The sequence below is a fragment of the Macrobrachium rosenbergii genome, chromosome 51, assembly GCF_040412425.1.
Source record: "Macrobrachium rosenbergii isolate ZJJX-2024 chromosome 51, ASM4041242v1, whole genome shotgun sequence".
In the NCBI taxonomy this organism is placed as follows: Eukaryota; Metazoa; Arthropoda; class Malacostraca; order Decapoda; family Palaemonidae; genus Macrobrachium; species Macrobrachium rosenbergii.
Genome location: NC_089791.1, coordinates 49,415,411 through 49,435,053, shown reverse-complemented (window position 1 = coordinate 49,435,053; position 19,643 = coordinate 49,415,411). Strand labels below are relative to the sequence as shown.

General features: G+C 42.2%; 1 protein-coding gene across 7 annotated transcripts in view; it reads left to right on the top strand.

Annotated features, from left to right (window-relative positions):
* Positions 1-19,643, top strand: part of LOC136833386 (DNA (cytosine-5)-methyltransferase 3A-like) — a 332,296-nt gene that overhangs the window by 113,870 nt on the left and 198,783 nt on the right. For all 7 annotated transcript variants that reach the window (XR_010851452.1, XM_067095457.1, XM_067095458.1 and 4 more), the window contains 3 exons: positions 5,394-5,573; positions 16,682-16,861; positions 18,050-18,229. Coding sequence is in view for 6 of the 7 variants with exons in the window: in XM_067095457.1 (XP_066951558.1) it covers positions 5,394-5,573; positions 16,682-16,861; positions 18,050-18,229 (540 nt within the window). In the remaining variant the exon portion in view is untranslated. The remainder of the gene's footprint in view (positions 1-5,393; positions 5,574-16,681; positions 16,862-18,049; positions 18,230-19,643) is intronic.

Sequence of the window (19,643 nt, the reverse complement as noted above, 5' to 3'; positions counted from 1 at the left end):
CATTAATCCACTCTCCTAACCAGCATCGATAATTCAGAACCTGTCAATGTCCTCTACCAGCTCATCTGAGGAACATAACAGGAGTGCAGCGTAGATGTGTTTAAGAATAAGTGACAAATATCTAAGATGCATCCCAGACCATCCAAGACTGGAAGATGCAAAATATGATCGGAAGATGCTTAGCAACTCTGGTAGACATCAAACCTCCCTCACACTGGGGAGGAAGGGCAACCCAGGGAGGATGTAGAGGTCAGCAATAAGGTCTCTCAGATCCTAAATACAAACAAATCTATTCATCCCTCTATGAGTGTCTGTGAAAAAGGTGTATGACCATTAGTTAGGTTCCAGTGAAAAATTCCGACGTGTGTCTGGGAGTGCAACTCTGAGATCCTGGAAGTTAGAGTATTACTGTACTAAGCCCTTGATGCAAGAACTCCATCCTGAATTTAAACAAGGAAGAAAGCGAAAAAAACAACACCAGTAAATCAACAGATAGTAAACCAAACCTGTCAAGACCAGTCTCTCCAAATCATCTCTTGATAATACTCATAAACAAAAGAGAGTAAATGAGAAGGCTCATTCAAAGGGCTTTCCACCAAGCCCAAAAATAGTTTTCACATCAGTACTACAATGGAACTGTAGGGGTCTTAGGGCTTGAAGTGAAGAGCTGAAGGTACAAGTTTTATGACCATAGCCCAGGTGCTGTATGCCCGAACTAGGAAACTAAGCTCAGAAGCACACAATATAATCCCATCGGAAATTACAGCATATATAATTCTCCACCACAGTCGGAGATAGAGCTTTGGGAGGTGCAGCAATTATTGCGCTCCCTCCTTCCAACACTCCCTTGCTATCAATTAATACTCATCTCCAAGCCAGCAGTAACTCACAGTTTTAGACAAGTCAGGCGCCAGTTTGGTCAGGCATCTATTTTCCTCCTGATAGGGATTTCACTTATAATGATATTCATTTACTGATCAATCAGCTTCTCTACTCCTTTCCTCCTCCTTGGTGATTTTAATGCTCACAACCCCATATGGGGTGGAACACGACAGATGCCAAGGGTGGATTCAGGAGGATATTATCTTTGGATGATCATAATATCACTCTCTCATCAATGGGCCATGACTTACCTGTCAACATCTACTCCAGTACTTATTCGGCAAGATCGATCTGAGGTTTTGCTCATCTAGTGTTCACCTTGATTATGAATGGTCAGTAAATGAATATTCAAATGGGAGTGACCACTTCCCTTTTCATATAAAAACAGTTGGGAATCAGCCCTCTGAGTCACCTCCCAAATGGAAGGTAGATGAGGCAGACTGGAAGAAATTTAATGAGTCTGTTCTCATGGACAAGAATGTAAAATCATTTCCATCCATCTCAGAGGCACTTATAATTACTTCAGTGACACCTCCATCAACAGTGCAGTTGCCTCTGTTCCAACAACAAAGGGAAGCCTTCTAGACCAGTAGTTCTCGGATCCCGATTCCTGTGTATGGACAAAATCTACAGTAGTATGGAGAAAGATCAGTGAGAAAATGCTACAAAAAGTATAAGAGGAGTGGAACACCAAGCCAAAGTTATTTACCAACGTGCTATGGTAAGCAAAATCTTTATTTAAAAAAGCAGAAAGAGAGTCATGGATGTACTGCTTAATGGCATTAGCTCAAAAACACCACCCAAAATGATTTGGAAGAAAATTAGAAAACTAATCTGGCAAGTTTGTCCACTGAACCTCTTCCTAGTCCCAAGATAAATGGTGACCTAATCACCCAACCAGGAGGGTTTCAGAAAAATTAGGAGAACATTTCTCCAGATATCAAGTAGTGAGAACTATTCTGTAGAATTTCAAGACATTAGAAATGCAGATTTCTCTTGATTTAAGTGAAAACAATTTTTGAACCATATAATGTAAATTTACACTGCAGGATCTCAAGATGCCTTGCAGAATACAAACCCTCCCTGGTGAAGATAAAATACTTTATGAAATGTTGAAACATCTCCTAGAAAAGTCAAAGAAATTTCTTTTAGATATAATAAATGAAATCTGGAAATTGGTATTATTCCCAAGAGCTGGAAAAATCATTAATCCTCCCTAAGAAGAAACCAAACAAGGATCCTGTTTTACCTCCAGCTACTGACCAGGCTCACCGTGTGTTTGCAAGCTGATGGAAAAGATGATTAACACCAGACTTTTATGGCACTTAGAAACAAGTAAATTGTTTTCTCCATTCCAGTTTGGCTTTGAAAAGTAGATCTGATCTAGATCCCTTGACCTCAGGCTCTCAAACCAAATACAAGGTTTGCTAAACAGTGCCAAACAATAGGAGTTTTCTTTGATTTGAAAAGGCATGCACCATAGGTCCCTTGTTATGGTATTATAAAAAGTTGTATAAGATGGGAATGAAAGGAAAAAATGATCAGATTTATAAATTCGTTTTTATCAGAAAGAGGATATCAAGAGTTGGGAATCATGTATTGGCTGACCCTTCTTACAATCAAAGAGGAGTTCCTCAGGAGTAGTGTCCTTAGTGTCACTCTCTTTGCTATTGCTATTAAATGAGTATTAGAAAAGATATCATCACCAGTTAAAGGGTCTTTTTTTGTAGATGATTTGGCTGGATTCACAGGGATTTGATACAGCATCTACTAGCAGTTCATGCAAAGAGCTGCATAGAAAAGGTGAAGTTTTCAAGTGGGCTAATTGAGCAAGGGTTTTGATTTTCTGAATCTAAAACCATTTGCTGAACAGTTAGGTTCCTGCAGAAACTTCAAACTAAGGAAACCATTCCAACTCTTTCCTTAAATGGAATTATGGGACCTTACTCTACTGAAGTAAAATTTTAGGAATGGTATTTGATGAAAAGATCACTTGGAATAATCATATTGACCAGTTAAAAGTGAAAGTCTCTTCAGATAAGCTAAATGTTTTTAAAAGTATCTAATTTTAATTGGGGTTCTGATAAGATCATTGTTAAGGCTTTATAATGAACCATGTGTGTATCTGGCACATACTATGGAAAGAGCTAAGCATACTCATCTGCTTCCAAAGACTAAACTTAAGGAATTCCTTGTCTGTGGACAATAGTGGGAACTAAGGAACTTCACTGGAGCTTTTAGAACTTCACCCATTGAAAGTATTTATGTAGACTCCCATCAGCTACCATTGGACTTAAGGAGGCATGAGCTAGGTCTGAGATCCACCATGCGGCTGAAAAGCTCAAAGGAGAATCCTTCTTTTGAGATCTTAAAACAGTGTGACTCAAGGCTTTTTGGATCTAGGTCTTCAATACCATTTCAAGGAAGAAAGATCGTTCGGAAGAAGAAGTCAGAAACAAGTTTTTGGAGCATGATGAGAGGCATATAAATGACAGGAAAATCTATACTGACTGATCAAAATCGGAAGATGGGGTAGGATGTGCAGTGGTGTGTGTGAGGGGGAATCATATATGAAAAAATTATCTGACTCTTCATCCATTTTCACTGCTGAAGCAGCGCCATAGTTGATGCTTTAATTCTTGGAGGTGATAAGAAATTTAAATCCATAGTAATATATAGTGACTCAAGGAGTGTTTTAGAAGCCCTAAAGAAGTTTAACTCTACCTATCCCTTAATTCAAAAGGCTCAGGCATGGCTTTTATATCTTTCTGTTTGCTATAAATCAGTAAAGTTTTGTTGGATTCCTGGGCACACTGGTCTAGAAGGGAACAAACTGGCTGATAGTAAAGCAAAGGATGCCACAAGATGTGAAAAGTATCAATTTTTGGAGTTTGGGTTTGAGATCATCCTAACACAGCCTAGTTATGGCCATACCCACTTCACTCATACCTATATTTTAGAGGGAACCAGTGCCCCAGTTTGCGCTCACTGTGGTGGTCAGCTGTCCGTTGAGTCACATGCTGGTGCACTGTCGTAAATTTAATCGCCTTAGGGCAAAGTACTTACTAACCGGGAAGACTATTTTAGAAGTTTTAAATGATCACTTTGAGGTAGATAACCTTATGGGTTATCTGAAAAAATCTGGTTATTTTTATTTTAATGAGATATATTCTTGGTATATTTAATAAAGACTAGTCATATTTTATATACTAAATATATTTTGAATATAAAAGTTTAATATTTATTTTTTGCTGGTTCTATCCAGTATCATTCTGCATTTATTATGTTCACATTTTAACACTGAATTTTGCTAGTATGTCATCATTCACCTATTCATTATCAATCATATCATTAACTTATATATTTCACCTTCATTATAGCACTGAATAATCCTGATGGGTTCCGGCACTTGGTCTTCAAGACCTAAATTTCATAATCAGTCATAATCAATCAGTCAACTGGCAGTCCTCAGGGTCCTGGTTGTGTTGTTTATCCCCAGGCTCGTCTTGATGTGAGGCAGAAGTCACTATGAATGGTTTTCAGCAGTGTCTTCCAGTTTCAAGGAAGAGGAGAAAAGATGAGGGAGAATTTCTACAGTTTTTATTATAAAGTTACTGTAAATAATTCAACTGTGTGGCAAACACTGGCAGGCAGGGGAGAAGGAGCTAGTCTGGGAGGGCTCCTGGGGGGTGGGCGGTCAGGAGAGACCAACAACACGTCTTGACCATTGACTTGAGGAGTTGGCAGTGTGTGTGTTGAATGATGAGAGAGGGTGGACGTGCCCCAGGCTCCGTAGCTAGGTGGGATAATGGGGCCCCACTGTCTGGCTGGTGAGGGGCACAAGAGAAATACAGCCCAATAGAATCAAAGCACTAACATTACACCGCACAAACATAGCACACTGCACAAACACCGCACCAACACTGTAAGATCCACAGACGTTCGAGGGGTAATGGCGGCTCAATTTGAATGCTGGATTCCGGCATTCCCTTATGATGCTGGATGGTTTAGTCACTGCACCATGGTGATATGTGATGATGTCTTGTAGGAGAAGACAGAAGATTGCAGGGATGGAGAAATAATATCCCAAGTCATAGGTTGCCCTGTTCCATACAGCAAATAGGTATATACAGGTAGGCTCTGCAAGGTGTGCAATTCGTGCCGAGAGGAGCAGGAAGAGTATTCATGTGCATGTGTGGAGTGCAGACAGTGTGGCTCATGCGCATGTGTTTACAACAGACAGTATTCATGAAATACATAGAATGCATATATGTACATGTACAGTAATATATACAGTAATCCACAAACTTTAGCCTACCAGACACCTCAATTTTGCATATAAGACCCCATGTATATTTTGAACTTTTTTTTTTTTTAGGGAAAGAAAAAGAGGGTTTTATATTCATTGTAAATAATTTACAATAAATTTCTTGAACCTTGGATATGTAATTCTGCCTGAGATGCAGTTTGTAATCAGAATTTCACAATCCTAGCATATTTTTTCTTTTCAGGATAAAAGTCATTCAGATGATGTGCCCCCTAGAAGTTATAGGAAGTCTAGTGGACAGAGGCAGTGTGATAATTCTGAAGAGCTCCCAGTGTTAGGTGAAACCATTGATAATAATGATCCCAGCAGTAAAAAGTGTACTGACAAGTCTAATGAAAGTGATGGAAAAGAAAAGAGTAGGAATGTAAGTAGTTACAATACATAATGTAAAATAGCCCTATTGCAGTATTATACAAGTTACCTTTTAAGAACACATCCCTTTGATATGTTTTATGAGATTATAAAAATGTGTTTCTATATGGTTAACATTTTTTATGAAATTGTAATAACTTACTTTGGGCTTAAATCTGCAGTTTGTTTGCTTCAAACTTACACATGAAGATGGTACTAAGGTTCTTTGCAGTAACCCTTTAACTGCAAGCTTCATTGTTTGCTCCTTTTCATCCATTTCCTTTAGCCTGTTCCAACCAGCTGGCCAGCCTTTTCAATGTTTTGTTGCTCCAATTTTCAGATCTCGCTTAAAAGTCACTCTTGGTGAGCCCACAGTGTTCTGGAGATAGGACTCAATGGTATTGTTAAACTTCTTTGAAATAAATAAATCTATAAAATATCATGAAGATTTGATAATCTGGTGTGGTTATTGGTATGTTATTGATTGATATTTCATTCTCATGTGATTCATTGTATGCATCTTACTGGAAAGAACTGATTTCTGATATTTTATGTATTATGTTTTTTAGGCTGTACATCTCATTGTTCAAAATACTTAAGTGAAGTGTGAATATGCCATAGTATCTATTATTTCGTGATGTTTAATTACTTTTTATATTTCCAGTAGAAAACTTATCTCATGTTTGTATGACTTCAGCAAGGTTTCCACACTTCTCATCTGCTCTATAGATCTCATTCTTCCAAGTTAGCTTTTATGAGGTGTTTGTATGTGAAATTTAGAAAGCAGATTTTTTAGTTGTGTTGCTTGCAAGCCTTTCTTTTTTTTTTCTTATAAATAATACCTACCATCATTACCAGTTAGCAGTCTGTCGTCACTCAGTTGTACTGGGTTTTTTATCATATGGTCTAAAAAGGGATTTTGACAAAGGAAAAATCTATTTCTGAGGGAGGCCCCGTGTCACCCGGTAAAATTCCATACTAACACGAATTTCTAGGTAAAATATTGCTAAGTATACCAGAGAAAAAAGGCTTTCAGGAATGCTGGAGTTACTACCCCCAGATCGAGCGTCTCCATAATGGAGACATCGGTATAACCAAGGGTGAGTGAAAGAATCACAACCACAGAGCCACACTCGATAGACATTCCCATGTCAAAATCCCCCGGGAAGAGTAGTGAGCCGTTCCAGCCCCTACACTCACCCGCCCGCCAAGCCGGCGACTCCAGCGCCACCTACACTCATTCCAAACTAGCACCACCCCCAGGCTTGGCATGTGCAAGTAGGGGGGGCAAAACCAACCTCTGGGAGGGTCACCGGGTGACACGGGGCCTCCCTCAGAAATAGATTTTTCCTTTGTCAGAATCCCTTTTCTGAGTTCAGCCCCGTGTCAGCCGGTGAAATAGTGACAGAGAATCATGCCAAGACTGCAAGGCTACAGAGGAAAAATAAAAGGTGATCTGAACAAAAACACAGGCTATGAAAAATAGATTTAATTATTATATCTCTCTATGGAAAAATAGGTTCAGTAACAGGTAAGTACATGAACATAACCTTAAGAGTAAAGTACAAAAATAGGCACACAATGTAAATACAGGTGGAGTAAGGTACACCCAATAAGATAAAGACAAACAAGTAAATATAAACTTACACCTAAGAACAAAGAGAGACATTTACAATATCAGAAATTTTTGAGGTACATGGAGCAAAATAAAAACAGCTCCAGTACCCCTAGGACAATCCAAATTCACAGCATGTCAATATACAATCACCAAGAAAAATTAATATTAAGGGCAATAATAATATCAGTTATGAGGAGCAAGGCAGTGAGGCATGATTGATCCAGAAGGGTAGGCAGAGAAATAAATGAGGCAGGCGGGTGGGGGGGAAAGGATAAGGATTAAGGATAATTAGGTGGGGGATGATACTCCCCACAGCCACTGCAGAAAATTTCAGGGCTTGAGTGATTTTAAATAATGGCGTTTAAAACACTAGAGGTGATTTCCATCCCGTGATACTTGATAAGTTCAGCAAAATCCATATTATGAAAATAGTTGGTAGAGGTAGCTACGCATCGGATATCATGAACCTTAGGGACTAAATCCGGGTTGGCTTGTTTAATAAAATACAGAATTTGCTGCCTTATAGCATTCAACTAAAAAGAGTTCCACCTTTCTCCTGATAAAAAGAGAACCCGACTTACACTGTGGAGTTCTTAGCAGGTAAGACTTTAAGGTATAGACTGGGCATAAGGACTGGTCCTGTGGAAGAGGCACCACCTTCCAAAGGGACCACCTGTCCTGAGGGTCTTCATTTTTAGCTAAAAATCTATGATCAGGGAAAGGAGGACTTCTCGGACGGGAGGAAATTAACATAATCACCATCCCTAGCGAGAGCCGACAGCTCTGAAATTCTGGCACCTGAAGCCAAGCTAATCAGAAATAAGGTTTTCCTTAACAGATCCATGTAAGAGCAATGTGAGTTGTCAATATCAGATGCCAACTTAAGAACATCATTGAGGAACCACGTAACAGAATGTGGGCGTGTTACGGGTCTCAAACGAGCACATGCTCTAGGGATAGATGAAAAGTATGAATCTGTAAGGTCAATTTTAAACCATACAAAAATACCTTCTTCAAGGCTGATTTAGCTGTAGTAATAGTGGCCGAGAAGGCCTTTTTCAAACAATGATCTAAAAGAAAGTAACCGCTTAGGTTAGTAGTCATAGTTTGAGCTTCAGATGCCTTCAAAAGGATGCTAATTTCTTGACTGCTGAATCATATTGTCTGGAGAGTAGACTCTCTCTTATCCGATTCTAAAAACAGAGTGTTAACAGGGTCAATGTTTGCTCCCTTTTGAGCAGCGAACTTTACAAAGTCCATAAAACTAGGGCATTCTGAATTCTTAAGGAAGCTGACACAGTCTTGGTTTGTACTACTTGGGTCAATCTGGGATTGGGAACCTGATGACACCGCAATTTGAGCTCCTGAAGCAGAGGGAACCAGTTGCTCTTCGGCCAATAGGGGGCTATCAGAGCCAGTTGGCCATTGAATGACCTGAGTTTGTGTAGTACCTTCAATAACATGTTTATTGGGGGAAATAAGTAGATCCTCTCCCAATTGTTCCAGTCTATGGTCATCGCGTCCGTGGCATAAGCCTGAGGGTCCAGGTTCGGAGCCACATAACAGGGAAGCTTGTAGTTGCTCTCCGTCGCGAACAGATCCGCTTGGAGTCCCGGAACCCATCGGCAAATCCAATTGAATGACTCTCCATCCAGAGACCACTCCGTCTCCAACGGAGTAGTCCTGGACAGGGAATCCGCCACCACATTCCGCACTCCCGCTAGGTGGGTGGCTGACAGATGCCAGCCATGCTTGTTCGCCAGGGAGAAGATAGCTACCATCACCTGGTTTACGCGACCTGATTTGGAGCCGCCCCTGTTGAAGCAATGAACCACCACGGCGCTGTCCAACACCAGCCTGATGTGAATCCGGCTGGGGGACCAGATTTTCTTTAGAGTTAGAAATACCGCCATAGCTTCCAAGGTGTTTTTATGGAACTGTTAAAACATTGTAGACCATGTTCCTTGTACTTTTTGTTTTGGCGAATACCCTCCCCAGCCGCTTAATGAAGCGTCTGTGTGAATTACCAGCGCCGGAGGAGGGAATTGAAGCGGGACTGACTTTGACAGGCCGCTGACTGTGGACCAAGGCCATAGTCTCGCCTTCAAGATTCGTGGGATGGAAGAGATCCTGTCTCTGAACCTGACATTGGCTCGTCTCTGCCACACTCTGTTTATGTCTTTTAACTTCGCTTTTAAGAGCAGGTCCATCACTGAGGCAAGGTGAAGGAGCTGAGGATTCTCTCTGGGACCGGCGGGATGCTGCTTTGTCCTTCAAAATTTCCTGGTAACGGAGGCTATCTCCTTCTGTTTGGACGGCGGGAGGGATAGCCTGCAACGAGACAGGTCCCACTGAGGCTCAGCCACTGAAACCGGGACTCGGAGTCAAGCGGGACTTCTCCCTGTTCAGCTGAAAGCCTGACGACTCCAGGAACTTGATGACTATGGCCGTAGCCTTCCAGCACTCTTGAACTGTCGGAGCCCAGATTATCCAATCGTCCAGGTACCCTGCTAGGGAGATCCCTCGGGACCGGAGCTGCTGAACTACTGTTTCCGCCAGCTTTGTAAATATCCTGGGGCTATATTGAGACCGAAAGGCATGACCCTGAAGGAGTAGGCTTGCTTTCCGAGTCTGAAACCCAGGAAGGAGAGAAGTTCCCGCAACCGGGACGTGATAGTAAGCGCCTGAAAGATCAATAGAGGTGGTGATGGCTCCACGCGGAAGTAAAGTCCGCCAGACTGAGCCCACCGTAAGCATGCAAAACTTGTCGCATTTTATATAAAGATTTAGACGCCGACAGATCCAGAATCACTCTTTGCTGACCGAATCTTTCTTTGGGACAGTGAACAACCTGCCCTGAAATTTGAGGTGCCTTACTTTCTTTATTGCTCGCTTGTTGGGCAGTTCCGTCCCACATAGTCCTGTAGGGCTCTGGAGGGGTTGGTAAAACCTGATCAGGGGAGGGGATCCTTGATCCAGCTCAACCCAGACCCTTGGACACAATGCTGTGTGCCCAAGGACTGAAGGACCACTGGTCTCTGAACCAGTAAAGGCGACCACCTACCTGACTGGTCTCAGTGGGAGGAAGCGGGTTTGCTTCCCTCTACCACGCCCAGGTTTTCCCCTTGGGGCAGAGCCAGGTTTGCCTCTGTATGGGGCTCGACCTCTTCCCCCTTGTGCTCTATTAAGGCCGTGAAAGAACCCACGGCCCTCATAGGTGGGGTTGTGCGCCGGAGAGGAGACGACGAGGGTGCAGCAGGGATTGGGCTGGTTGGACCAGCACATATTGTTGGGGTTGAGCCTTGGAGGTGGAGGGCTGGGCCACCACCGAGACCGGGACAGCCAGGACGACCGCCTGGTGATGAGGTCTTTGTGACGCCTCTGAAACGTTTACCAGACTTGGTCTGGGAGCTGCCAGATTCGGGGTTTTCCGCTTGTAGGCGGAGATACCCCAACGAGAGCGAAGGCTTTGATTGGCTCTGGTAGCCTCGCTCAGAACACTGGCTGCTGCCGTCATCTGGGAAGAGATTCGCCCCCAGACAGAACTCTTCATGAGCTTGTTAGGCTCGTGGACGAAATGGTGGCATCAGCAAAATGAACTTCTGACACCTAGCTTCACACCATAAAATCATACAGGTCCGACTGAAACCCTGCTAACAGGATTTAGCCAGAACCTGGAAGAAGTGCCCTCTGCGCAGGAGACGGCAGTCGCTTCTGTCAAGCAGAGGGAGTTCAAGGACCGGCCCAACCGAGACCGAGCCTCAAACTCCGCCTTTAGCAAAGCTTCTGGGATTTTTGGGAAGCTGTTCACTAAATTGTGAAGACGCAGCAGTGAGCGCCCAATTTACCCACAGTAAAAGTGGACGGGCGTCTTTCCAAACCCCTCACCCCTGGGAATACCAGGGATGTGGAGTCTGTCTCCTCAACTGAGGCAAGGGATTGCCATCAAAGCAAGCCCGAGCCGTAACCAGAGCGACTTTGTTAAGGCAGGGAGTGGGCAACTTATCACCCAATGAAAACATGGTGTAGTTGCCCTGAAAGGAGTCAGTTTGGTATTCTCTGCCTGCCACTCCGTAAGAGTGAGGAGGAGAGTAGATGCGCCTGGTCCCTCGGAAAGATCACTGTCTCCCTAGGGACCTTGTCTGAGCGTGTACTCCAGGCTTCCTCCGTCAGCCTAACGAAGCCTGGGTAAGGGGGCAGGAGATCAGGAGGAAGAACTCCAACTCCTCCAGACGCCTCGTGCCCAAGACCCTCAATAGTCAGGTGTGTCGGCACGAAGAGCAAAACGCCACATGGTTCCCTACATCAAGGGAGGGAGGTCAGCCGTATCTGGGATCTCATACTGTGGATCGGCCCTGCTGAGCGAGCCATACCCGCCAGTAGAGTATCGTGGCTGTGAAGCTTTTCCGTGATCTTGGAAAGCCCGACTCAACCTCCGCTGAGAATCACTCGAGCAACGACTAGCAACCTCAGGGTCAAAGGCAGGCTGGCGAGGAGGGCTCCTCTTACCGCGCCTTTTGCCCGAGGTTCCTGGTTTGTTCTCGGAGGCTACAGGTACAGAAACCTTAGCCTTCGACGGGGGGAAGGAGATGCTTTGGAAGACGAGGACTTGAAGCCCTTCGCTTCCACGAAGTCTTCAGCTTCAATCAGGGACAGCAGATGGAGCCCTGTCACCCAAGATGGAAGACTTACCAAACCCTGTAAAGGTAGAACAGAGGATGATGGGGAATCAAAAAGGGCGCCCGCCCCCGCAACCTCACTCACCTCTCTACCTACCTCTTGGTCCGGCTCCGTATTCATTGGCTCCAGGTCCAAGTCTAAGGCGGCGACGTCCTCCGAAACCTCCGCGTACAAGGGGTCTTCTTGGGGTGGCTGGGTCGCGTCCCGGATCTGCTGGATGATAGGGGTGGCCAACTCCGCCGGAACAGCAGCAGCAACCCGGGCGCCGGGGTAGAGCAGGTCTCTTAGGCTCGCATCGAGGACGTAAGGTTTCCCCGACGGCACGTTCCTTCCGAACCCAGCCACCCAGGCGCGGAGAGATTCAAGGGCCTCTTTCTTAGAGGACTCGTCAGCCTGAAAGAGAGCAGGCAATCAGGACTAACATACTGTAACATAAAAGACATGATTACAATATGAGCACCTATTAGACTGAAGAAACGTGAGGAACGAAAGGCAATAGCTATCGACTTGCCCTGGATGCTACTGCAAAGCGAAGCAAACCTCACAGCCATCAGGATGCCAAACGATGAGATCATCCAGCCGGACCACAACCAGGGTGGGTCCCACACCACATGCCCGTAGGGTTGATGGGAGGTGGCGGTGCATCCTGGCTCCTCAACGCACAGTCTGTAAGTGTGAAAAGTACATGAACCTACCACCTAAGAAACTTAAACTAGGCAGGCCCGGTATTTCAACCTACTACCGGAGGACTCCGGCGGAAGAAAAACCCCGTCAGAGACGGACCTACCAAACAATAAATTAAATAGAGCGGTAAGCAAGCTGTTCTCCGACCACCGGAATACTCCGGTGGAACGAGAGAGCTGAGTCAACAGGGCCCCACCACAAGGGATGCCGGCAATAAAAACGGCGGAACCCCAGGGCAGGACACCGGACCCCAAAAATAAAATAACATAATGTCTAACGGCGGAGTGAGTAGCTTGCTCCGCCAGTGGATATGCATGTAGAATACAAGAGATGGTAACGGAACTGGTAACATGACAATGAATCATACATTCCGGAGTCCGGAAACACCCCCACCGGAGATTCCAAACCACCACCGCTAGAGAACAGTAGGAGGGTGAGGCTACCAACATCACGAGGCCACAAGGGCCGGAGTAGGCGCCAATCAACCCAACTAAGGTAATCTCAAATGCAAGCGAACGCGGAAAGAGGTTGAGAACAAAGACTCAAAAATGTTCGAAACCCGCTCAATCCTAGGAGAGCAGGTTAACGAAACATTGAACCAGCGCAGAGCCACCGGGACTTGCCCTGGAGGGAGCGAATCCTCCACCAGGGAAAGCCCCAAACTCGGAGAAAACGCCAGCTGACGTCACCCGCGACGAGAAGAGGCAAGAGCTGGCCTGGGGTGGGAGGGGAGGAAGGGTTGGTGGGGGCAGGGATGGGGAGTAGGCTAGGGCAAGTGAAAACAGGAGACTGGGAAGACACTTCACCCGTCAGCTCGACTGCAGTCACGCACCACGCCAAGTAATTATCACCAGCCGTGGAAGGACATAGCCTACCCCGAATAAGAGGAGGAAGGGGATAGCGACCAAGGCCTCAACACGCCCGACTCACACCTAGTCATAGCCAGGTCAGCACCGCACCTAGGCATAGCCTAAGCTAACAGGAGGGACAAGGAAGGGGGAGGAAAAAACAGGGAGAGAAATTGGGTGCTGAAAACCAACCAGAGCTGAAGAAAAAGGGGGATGCCATAACAGCATAGAGGGAGACACCCACAGAAACTCTACCCCTCCGTGGAGAAGGGGAGGACAATGGGGTCTCACTCTACCACCCAAACAACGGCCCGTGGAAGGAACAGCAACAGAAACTCCTCAACCTGGGGATCCCCTCCCCACACCTAACCTACTGAGGAGAGCGGGAGGCCAAGGGAAGTAAAATATGAGCCTAACATAAACATAGACAGGCTGGAGCCCCACACAACAAAAATTACCAGATAAATCACCATCACTAAATATACATAAACCAGGAATTACTTGTGCTCGTGCAAGGCGCATAGCCTAACCGAGAGGAGCGACAGGATAAACAATAAAATCGAAGCTGACGCTCCCCTGCGTGTAAACAAAACACTGATAGCACCAGCACGACACACTATAATGATATAGAAGCTAAAACTGTCAAGGGAACACATCCCGGTGGAAGAACCTAAGGGGGAAATGACGGGAACCCTAATAAAGGAAACCCGACATGGATCAGTAAAATAATTTAAAGAAACACCCGATACAACCCGCCCAGGAAACACCACCAGGATGAAACCCAGGGGGATAATGATAAGTAATATAACGACAAGGAGAAATCCCAAACAGAACAAGCTGGTTGGGCAAATCTACATGATTGGACATGGTTGGCTAGGGACGCCACGGCATCATAACAACAATCACATATGATATGAAAATATGGACTGACCCAGCCAAACTTATCATAAAACCCCACAATAAGATGGTACTTAACTTGGTGACAGAAAAGCTGCTTGAAGACATGCTGGCAAAAAAGGCAAAACAGCTAAAAACACAAGCACAAAATCCTGGTGTGGAAAAATCACGTGCTAGAAAATGGAATGAGTAGAGGTGGCGCTGGAGTCGCCGGCTTGGCGGGCGGGTGAGTGTAGGGGCTGGAACGCTCACTACTCTTCCCGGGGATTTTGACATGGGAATGTCTATCGAGTGTGGCTCTGTGGTTGTGATTCTTTCACTCACCCTTGGTTATACCGACGTCTCCATTATGGAAGACGCTCGATCTGGGGGTAGTAACTACAGCATTCCTGAAAGCCTTTTTTCTCTGGTATACTTAGCAATATTTTACCTAGAAATTCGTGTTAGTATGGAATTTCACCGGCTGACATGGGGCTGAACTCAGAAATAACATTAGTTTCTTGATCCTTGAAAAATACCTCAAGTGTTATGATCTTTGAATATTTAAATATAAGCTTGATACTGATTGAATTCAAACTTCTCTTTTAATTTTTAGATACATGCACAGTTAAGATCTTCCAGTGATGCGGTTTGTAGTCAAAATTTCACAATACAGTAAAGCCCGTGTATTCGCGGTCTCATGATTTGCGGACTCACCTATTCACGGATTTCTCTATGGAACATATATACGCATTATTCGCTGAAAATTTGCCCATTTGCGGTATTTTTCACTGAGAAATATTCACCAATTACTGTCTTTTCATGTCATTTTCATGACTAAATGCACTTTTTTGATAAAACTATTAAAATACTCAGGTGCCCAGGCAGTGCTCAAGTTACAATAATTCGATTGGTAAGCAATTAATACCCATACGACAATATTTAGAAAGTATTTTTAAATTTCCCATGGGCGCAGGCAGCAGTGTACAATCAGGCAGCGAGAGAGAATAAATTACAATAGACCACCTTCTTTTCCTTCATCTCTTTATCCCATCTTCTAGTTAAAAAGGTAAAAGAGAATGACAAAAATATTGTTAGTAACATTATACTCTTGCGTAAATATGTACAGCCATAAACAACCAAACGAGAAACTGTTGTTTTGCTTATAACCGAATCGGATAACAACAGCCTTTTGCTTGTATTTCAACCATCGTACAGTAATTAACAGTTGCAGCAGTTATAGTACAAATGGAGTTAAGTAGAATAGGACTGATATATTTTTACATTATACCCTTATTCGGTATGGATAAAAGATCGGCAAGGAGATGTACTGCTAAATTTAAGCTGCAAGTTGTAACTGAAGCTGAGAAAACAATGTTCAAGCTGTTAATGTCCATAAATTATCGTGCATCGGCAACATGGATGGAACTCGACCGTAATTAAAATTGGAGGGAAAGTATTTTAATCAAAACTACTAGGCATGAAAGAACACATATTACTGCTATTTTTATGCTGATAAACAACAATTATGTAAAGCTCGTATTATAATGAAATCAAGTGAAAATAGTGAACGGAATTTTTATTTATTTTTTTTTTCTCACAAACATGCCCCCAAACAGCCAACGTCATCTATTAACGAAAAAAATAGCTAAATTATTTTCACAGCGAGACGTATTTAAGTTATATTTCTACTTAAAAACACTTTGTATAACTAGAAGCAAGAAAAGCGCTCTGAACTGAGTTAAACACAGCGAAATAAACTTACCGGGTAATCGATTTCCGAACCGAAACATTGATTGCTATTATCGCAATTTATAATACAAAAGCAATATATATACAATATTATTGGATACAGTGAATTAAAGCATAACATTTTAAAAGATCCATGGGAAAGATGCATATTCGTTATGTTGATGTTTGTATAATATGATATTATGTGAATATAGAGTACAGTATAATATAGACTGGGCTACCTATATGTATATGATATACCATAGTGTAGGCTAAGCTAATTCTTGTTTGTTATTCAATTTCTCTTTGTATTGAATTATCAGAAGTCACTGCATGAACCTCCAGAATTGGGTGGTATTAATAATTACTATACCTTGTATGTATAGAGTATACTTTATAGTGTAGGCTCGAATATAGCTAGGCTATATTCGAGATAGGTTTTTTTCCATCAAACGTTGGGGCTTTTGGAATCTAACACCATCGTAAGTAGGGTAATACCTGTATAAGCATTTTTAGGTGTTTTTTTTTTTTGTGTTTGAACAATCAAAATAGGCAGTTCTAAGTGTTTTTAGAAGGGTTCTAAGTATTCATGGATTTTAGCTATTCGCTGTGGTGGGGGGGGGAGTGGTACGCATCCTTTGCGAATATGGGGGTTAAATGTACTAGCATATTTTGTCTTTTCAGGGCAAAAGTCATTCAGATGATGTGCCTGTTCGTAGTTTAAGGAATTCCAGTGGAAAGAGGCAACGTGATAGTTTTGAAGAGCTTCCATTGTTGGGTGAAAACAGGGATAGTAATGATTCCAACAGCAGAGGGTCTACTGATAAGTCTGATGAAAGTGACGGAAACACATTGAGTAGAAATGTAAGTAGTTTCATTCCATTATGTAAAATAATAATACTGTACTGTATTACTGAAGTTAGATTTCTGATGTTTGTAGTCAATTTTCGAATACAAATACATAAGTTATTTGTCAGGATTCATGTACTGAACAATAATTTTAGAGAGAATAGCTCTAGTACCAAGGCTCCATTCTAGTTGAGGTGAGTGTCCCAGTATAAACTTTAACAGATAACATTATTTGTATTTAAACATGTGAATTTGTGTGGGACCAGTTATTTAGTATATATTTTTCTTCTGGTCTTAAAGTGACAGGTAATCTCAACAATGTCCCCAACTTGTTGCACTGAAGTCCATATTGAAGGTTCTTTGCAGTTTCATTTTGGTTCCTAAGTTCATTGTTTCCTGTGTTTTACTTTCATTCATTCCCTTTGGTCTCTTCCTGCCTAGCTGGCCAGCTACTTAAGTTTTACCATACCATTTTGAGTTTCCATTGAAGACCGCATCTCTGTAGCATTGCTCCAGTTTTCAGATCTCACTTGAAAACCAATCCTTTTGGTGAGCTTTTGGTGAGCCCTCAGTGTCTGGTTAGTCTTTACAAAAAATAAGTCTATCATATACAGTACCATGAAGATTTAAGTATATGGTGTGGTTGTTGATATGTATGGTATTTCATTCTTATTATGTGACTGACTTTCTGTAAACAATGATTGTTTACTCATTGTATTTATTTTACTGTTAAGAGCTGATTTCTTACATCTTATGTTTTATTATGTTTTTTAGCGTGCAATATTTCTAGCTTAAAAATTATATGCCATTTGCATGACTTCAGCAGGGCTTCAACAATTCTTATTTTTATTTGAAATGTAGAAATCTGTTATTTTAACGGTGATGTTTTCAATGTAATCTTTTAAACAAATTCAGTATTCCAATTTGCAAGTTTGTTCATTAAGGGTTAGAAGGAGCATACTCACCTGACTGAGATGCAGTCTATCATTGCTCAGTGAGTTGTTCAGGTGTTCTGGGCTTTTTATTATATGGTCAGGATACCACAGGGTTCTTGATCCTTGATTATTTGAATATATAACTTGATACTGTATATTTCAAAACTTCCCTAGTATTTATTTGACTCAATTTATTCAAATCAAAGTTATTTCAGTGTTGCAGGTTGTAATCACAGTTTCACAATCCTTGCATTTTTTGTCCTTTCAGAGAAGAAGTCATTCAGATGATGTGCCTCTACGTAGTTGCAGGAAGTCCAGTGGAAAGAGGCAATGTGATTATTCTAAAGAGCTCCCAGAGTTGGGTGAAAACGTGGATAGTAATGATTCCAACAGCAGAGGGTCTACTGATAAGTCTGGTGAAAGTGATGGAAATTCATTGAGTAGAAATGTAAGTAGTTACAATACATTATGTAAAATAGCACTACTGTATTACAGTATTTATAAGCACCTTGGAATGGAGAATTTAGATGGTTATAGTAAATTTTCAAATACAACCACTTTAGTTATTTGTCAAGATTCATGTATCTGTAATAATAAAATCCGGTTGGATCTTGTTTGTCTGCCCCGGGTAGGTAATCAGGTGGGTAAAGGAGACATGACACATCCACCCTCCTCCTGCAAACCTGTGTGTCCACCCTGGTTGGGGGGTTAGGGAGAGGAGACATGACACATTCACCTTCCTCATACATTCACCCTCCTGCAAACATGTTTGTCTGCCCTGGGTGGGGACAGGTTAGGTAGGAGATTGGGTTCCAGCGCAGTGTTTGGCGCACCATCAAGCTCAAGAGAGAATAGCTCTAGCATCAAGGCTCCATTCTAGTTGATGTGAAAGTGTTCCAGTATGAACTTTAATTGATAACATATTGTTCATATCAAAACTGATGTGAACAATTTGTGGAACTAGTTGCTGCTTATATATTTTTCTTCTGGTCTTAAAGTGACAGGTAATCTCAACAATGTCCCCAACTTGTTGCACAGAAGTCCATATTGAAGGTTCTATGTACTTTCATTTTGGTTCCTAAGTTCATTGATTCCTGTGTTTTACTTTCATCTATTCCCTTTGGTCTCTTCCTGCCTAGCCCTTAAACGCCGAGCCTCTATTTACAAAAACGTCTCCGTATGCCGGTGGGCGTTCGGGAGTTAGCTACAAGCGGAAAAAAAGTTTTTTAAAAAAATCACAGCACGCTTTAGTTTTTAAGATTAAGAGTTCATTTTGGCTCCTTTTTTGTCATTGCCTGAAGTTTAGTATGCAACCATCAGAAATGAAAAAATATCATTATCATATATAAATATTGAAATATATGACAGCAAAAATAAATTTTCATATATAATTTTATACAAATCGCGCAGAGCAAAACGGTTAAAGCTAACGGGTTATTTTTTTTTTCTTTGTATTGTACACTCAATTGCGATGATTTTGGGATATAACAAATTGTAAAACAATCAAAGCAACACAGAGAAAATATTATCACAAAATGATGCATGAATTTTAACGCATGGACGTAAAAAAATGTTTTTTACAAAAAATTCACCATAAATCGAAATATTGTGCTAGAGACTTCCGTTTGTTGAAAAATGAAGCTAATTAATTGAATATTACTCGACTGTAAGTGTTTTAGCTTACAATTGCAGTTTTCACCATTTCAGTCGAGTTAAAGTTGACCGAAAGTTGAATTTTTTTCTATTTATCGTGATTTATAAGAAAATATTTCAAAACTGATAAAAGCTACAACCATGAGTTATTTTCTGTTGTATTGTACATGAAATTGCGCACATTTTCATATATAAAAGTTTATGTAACG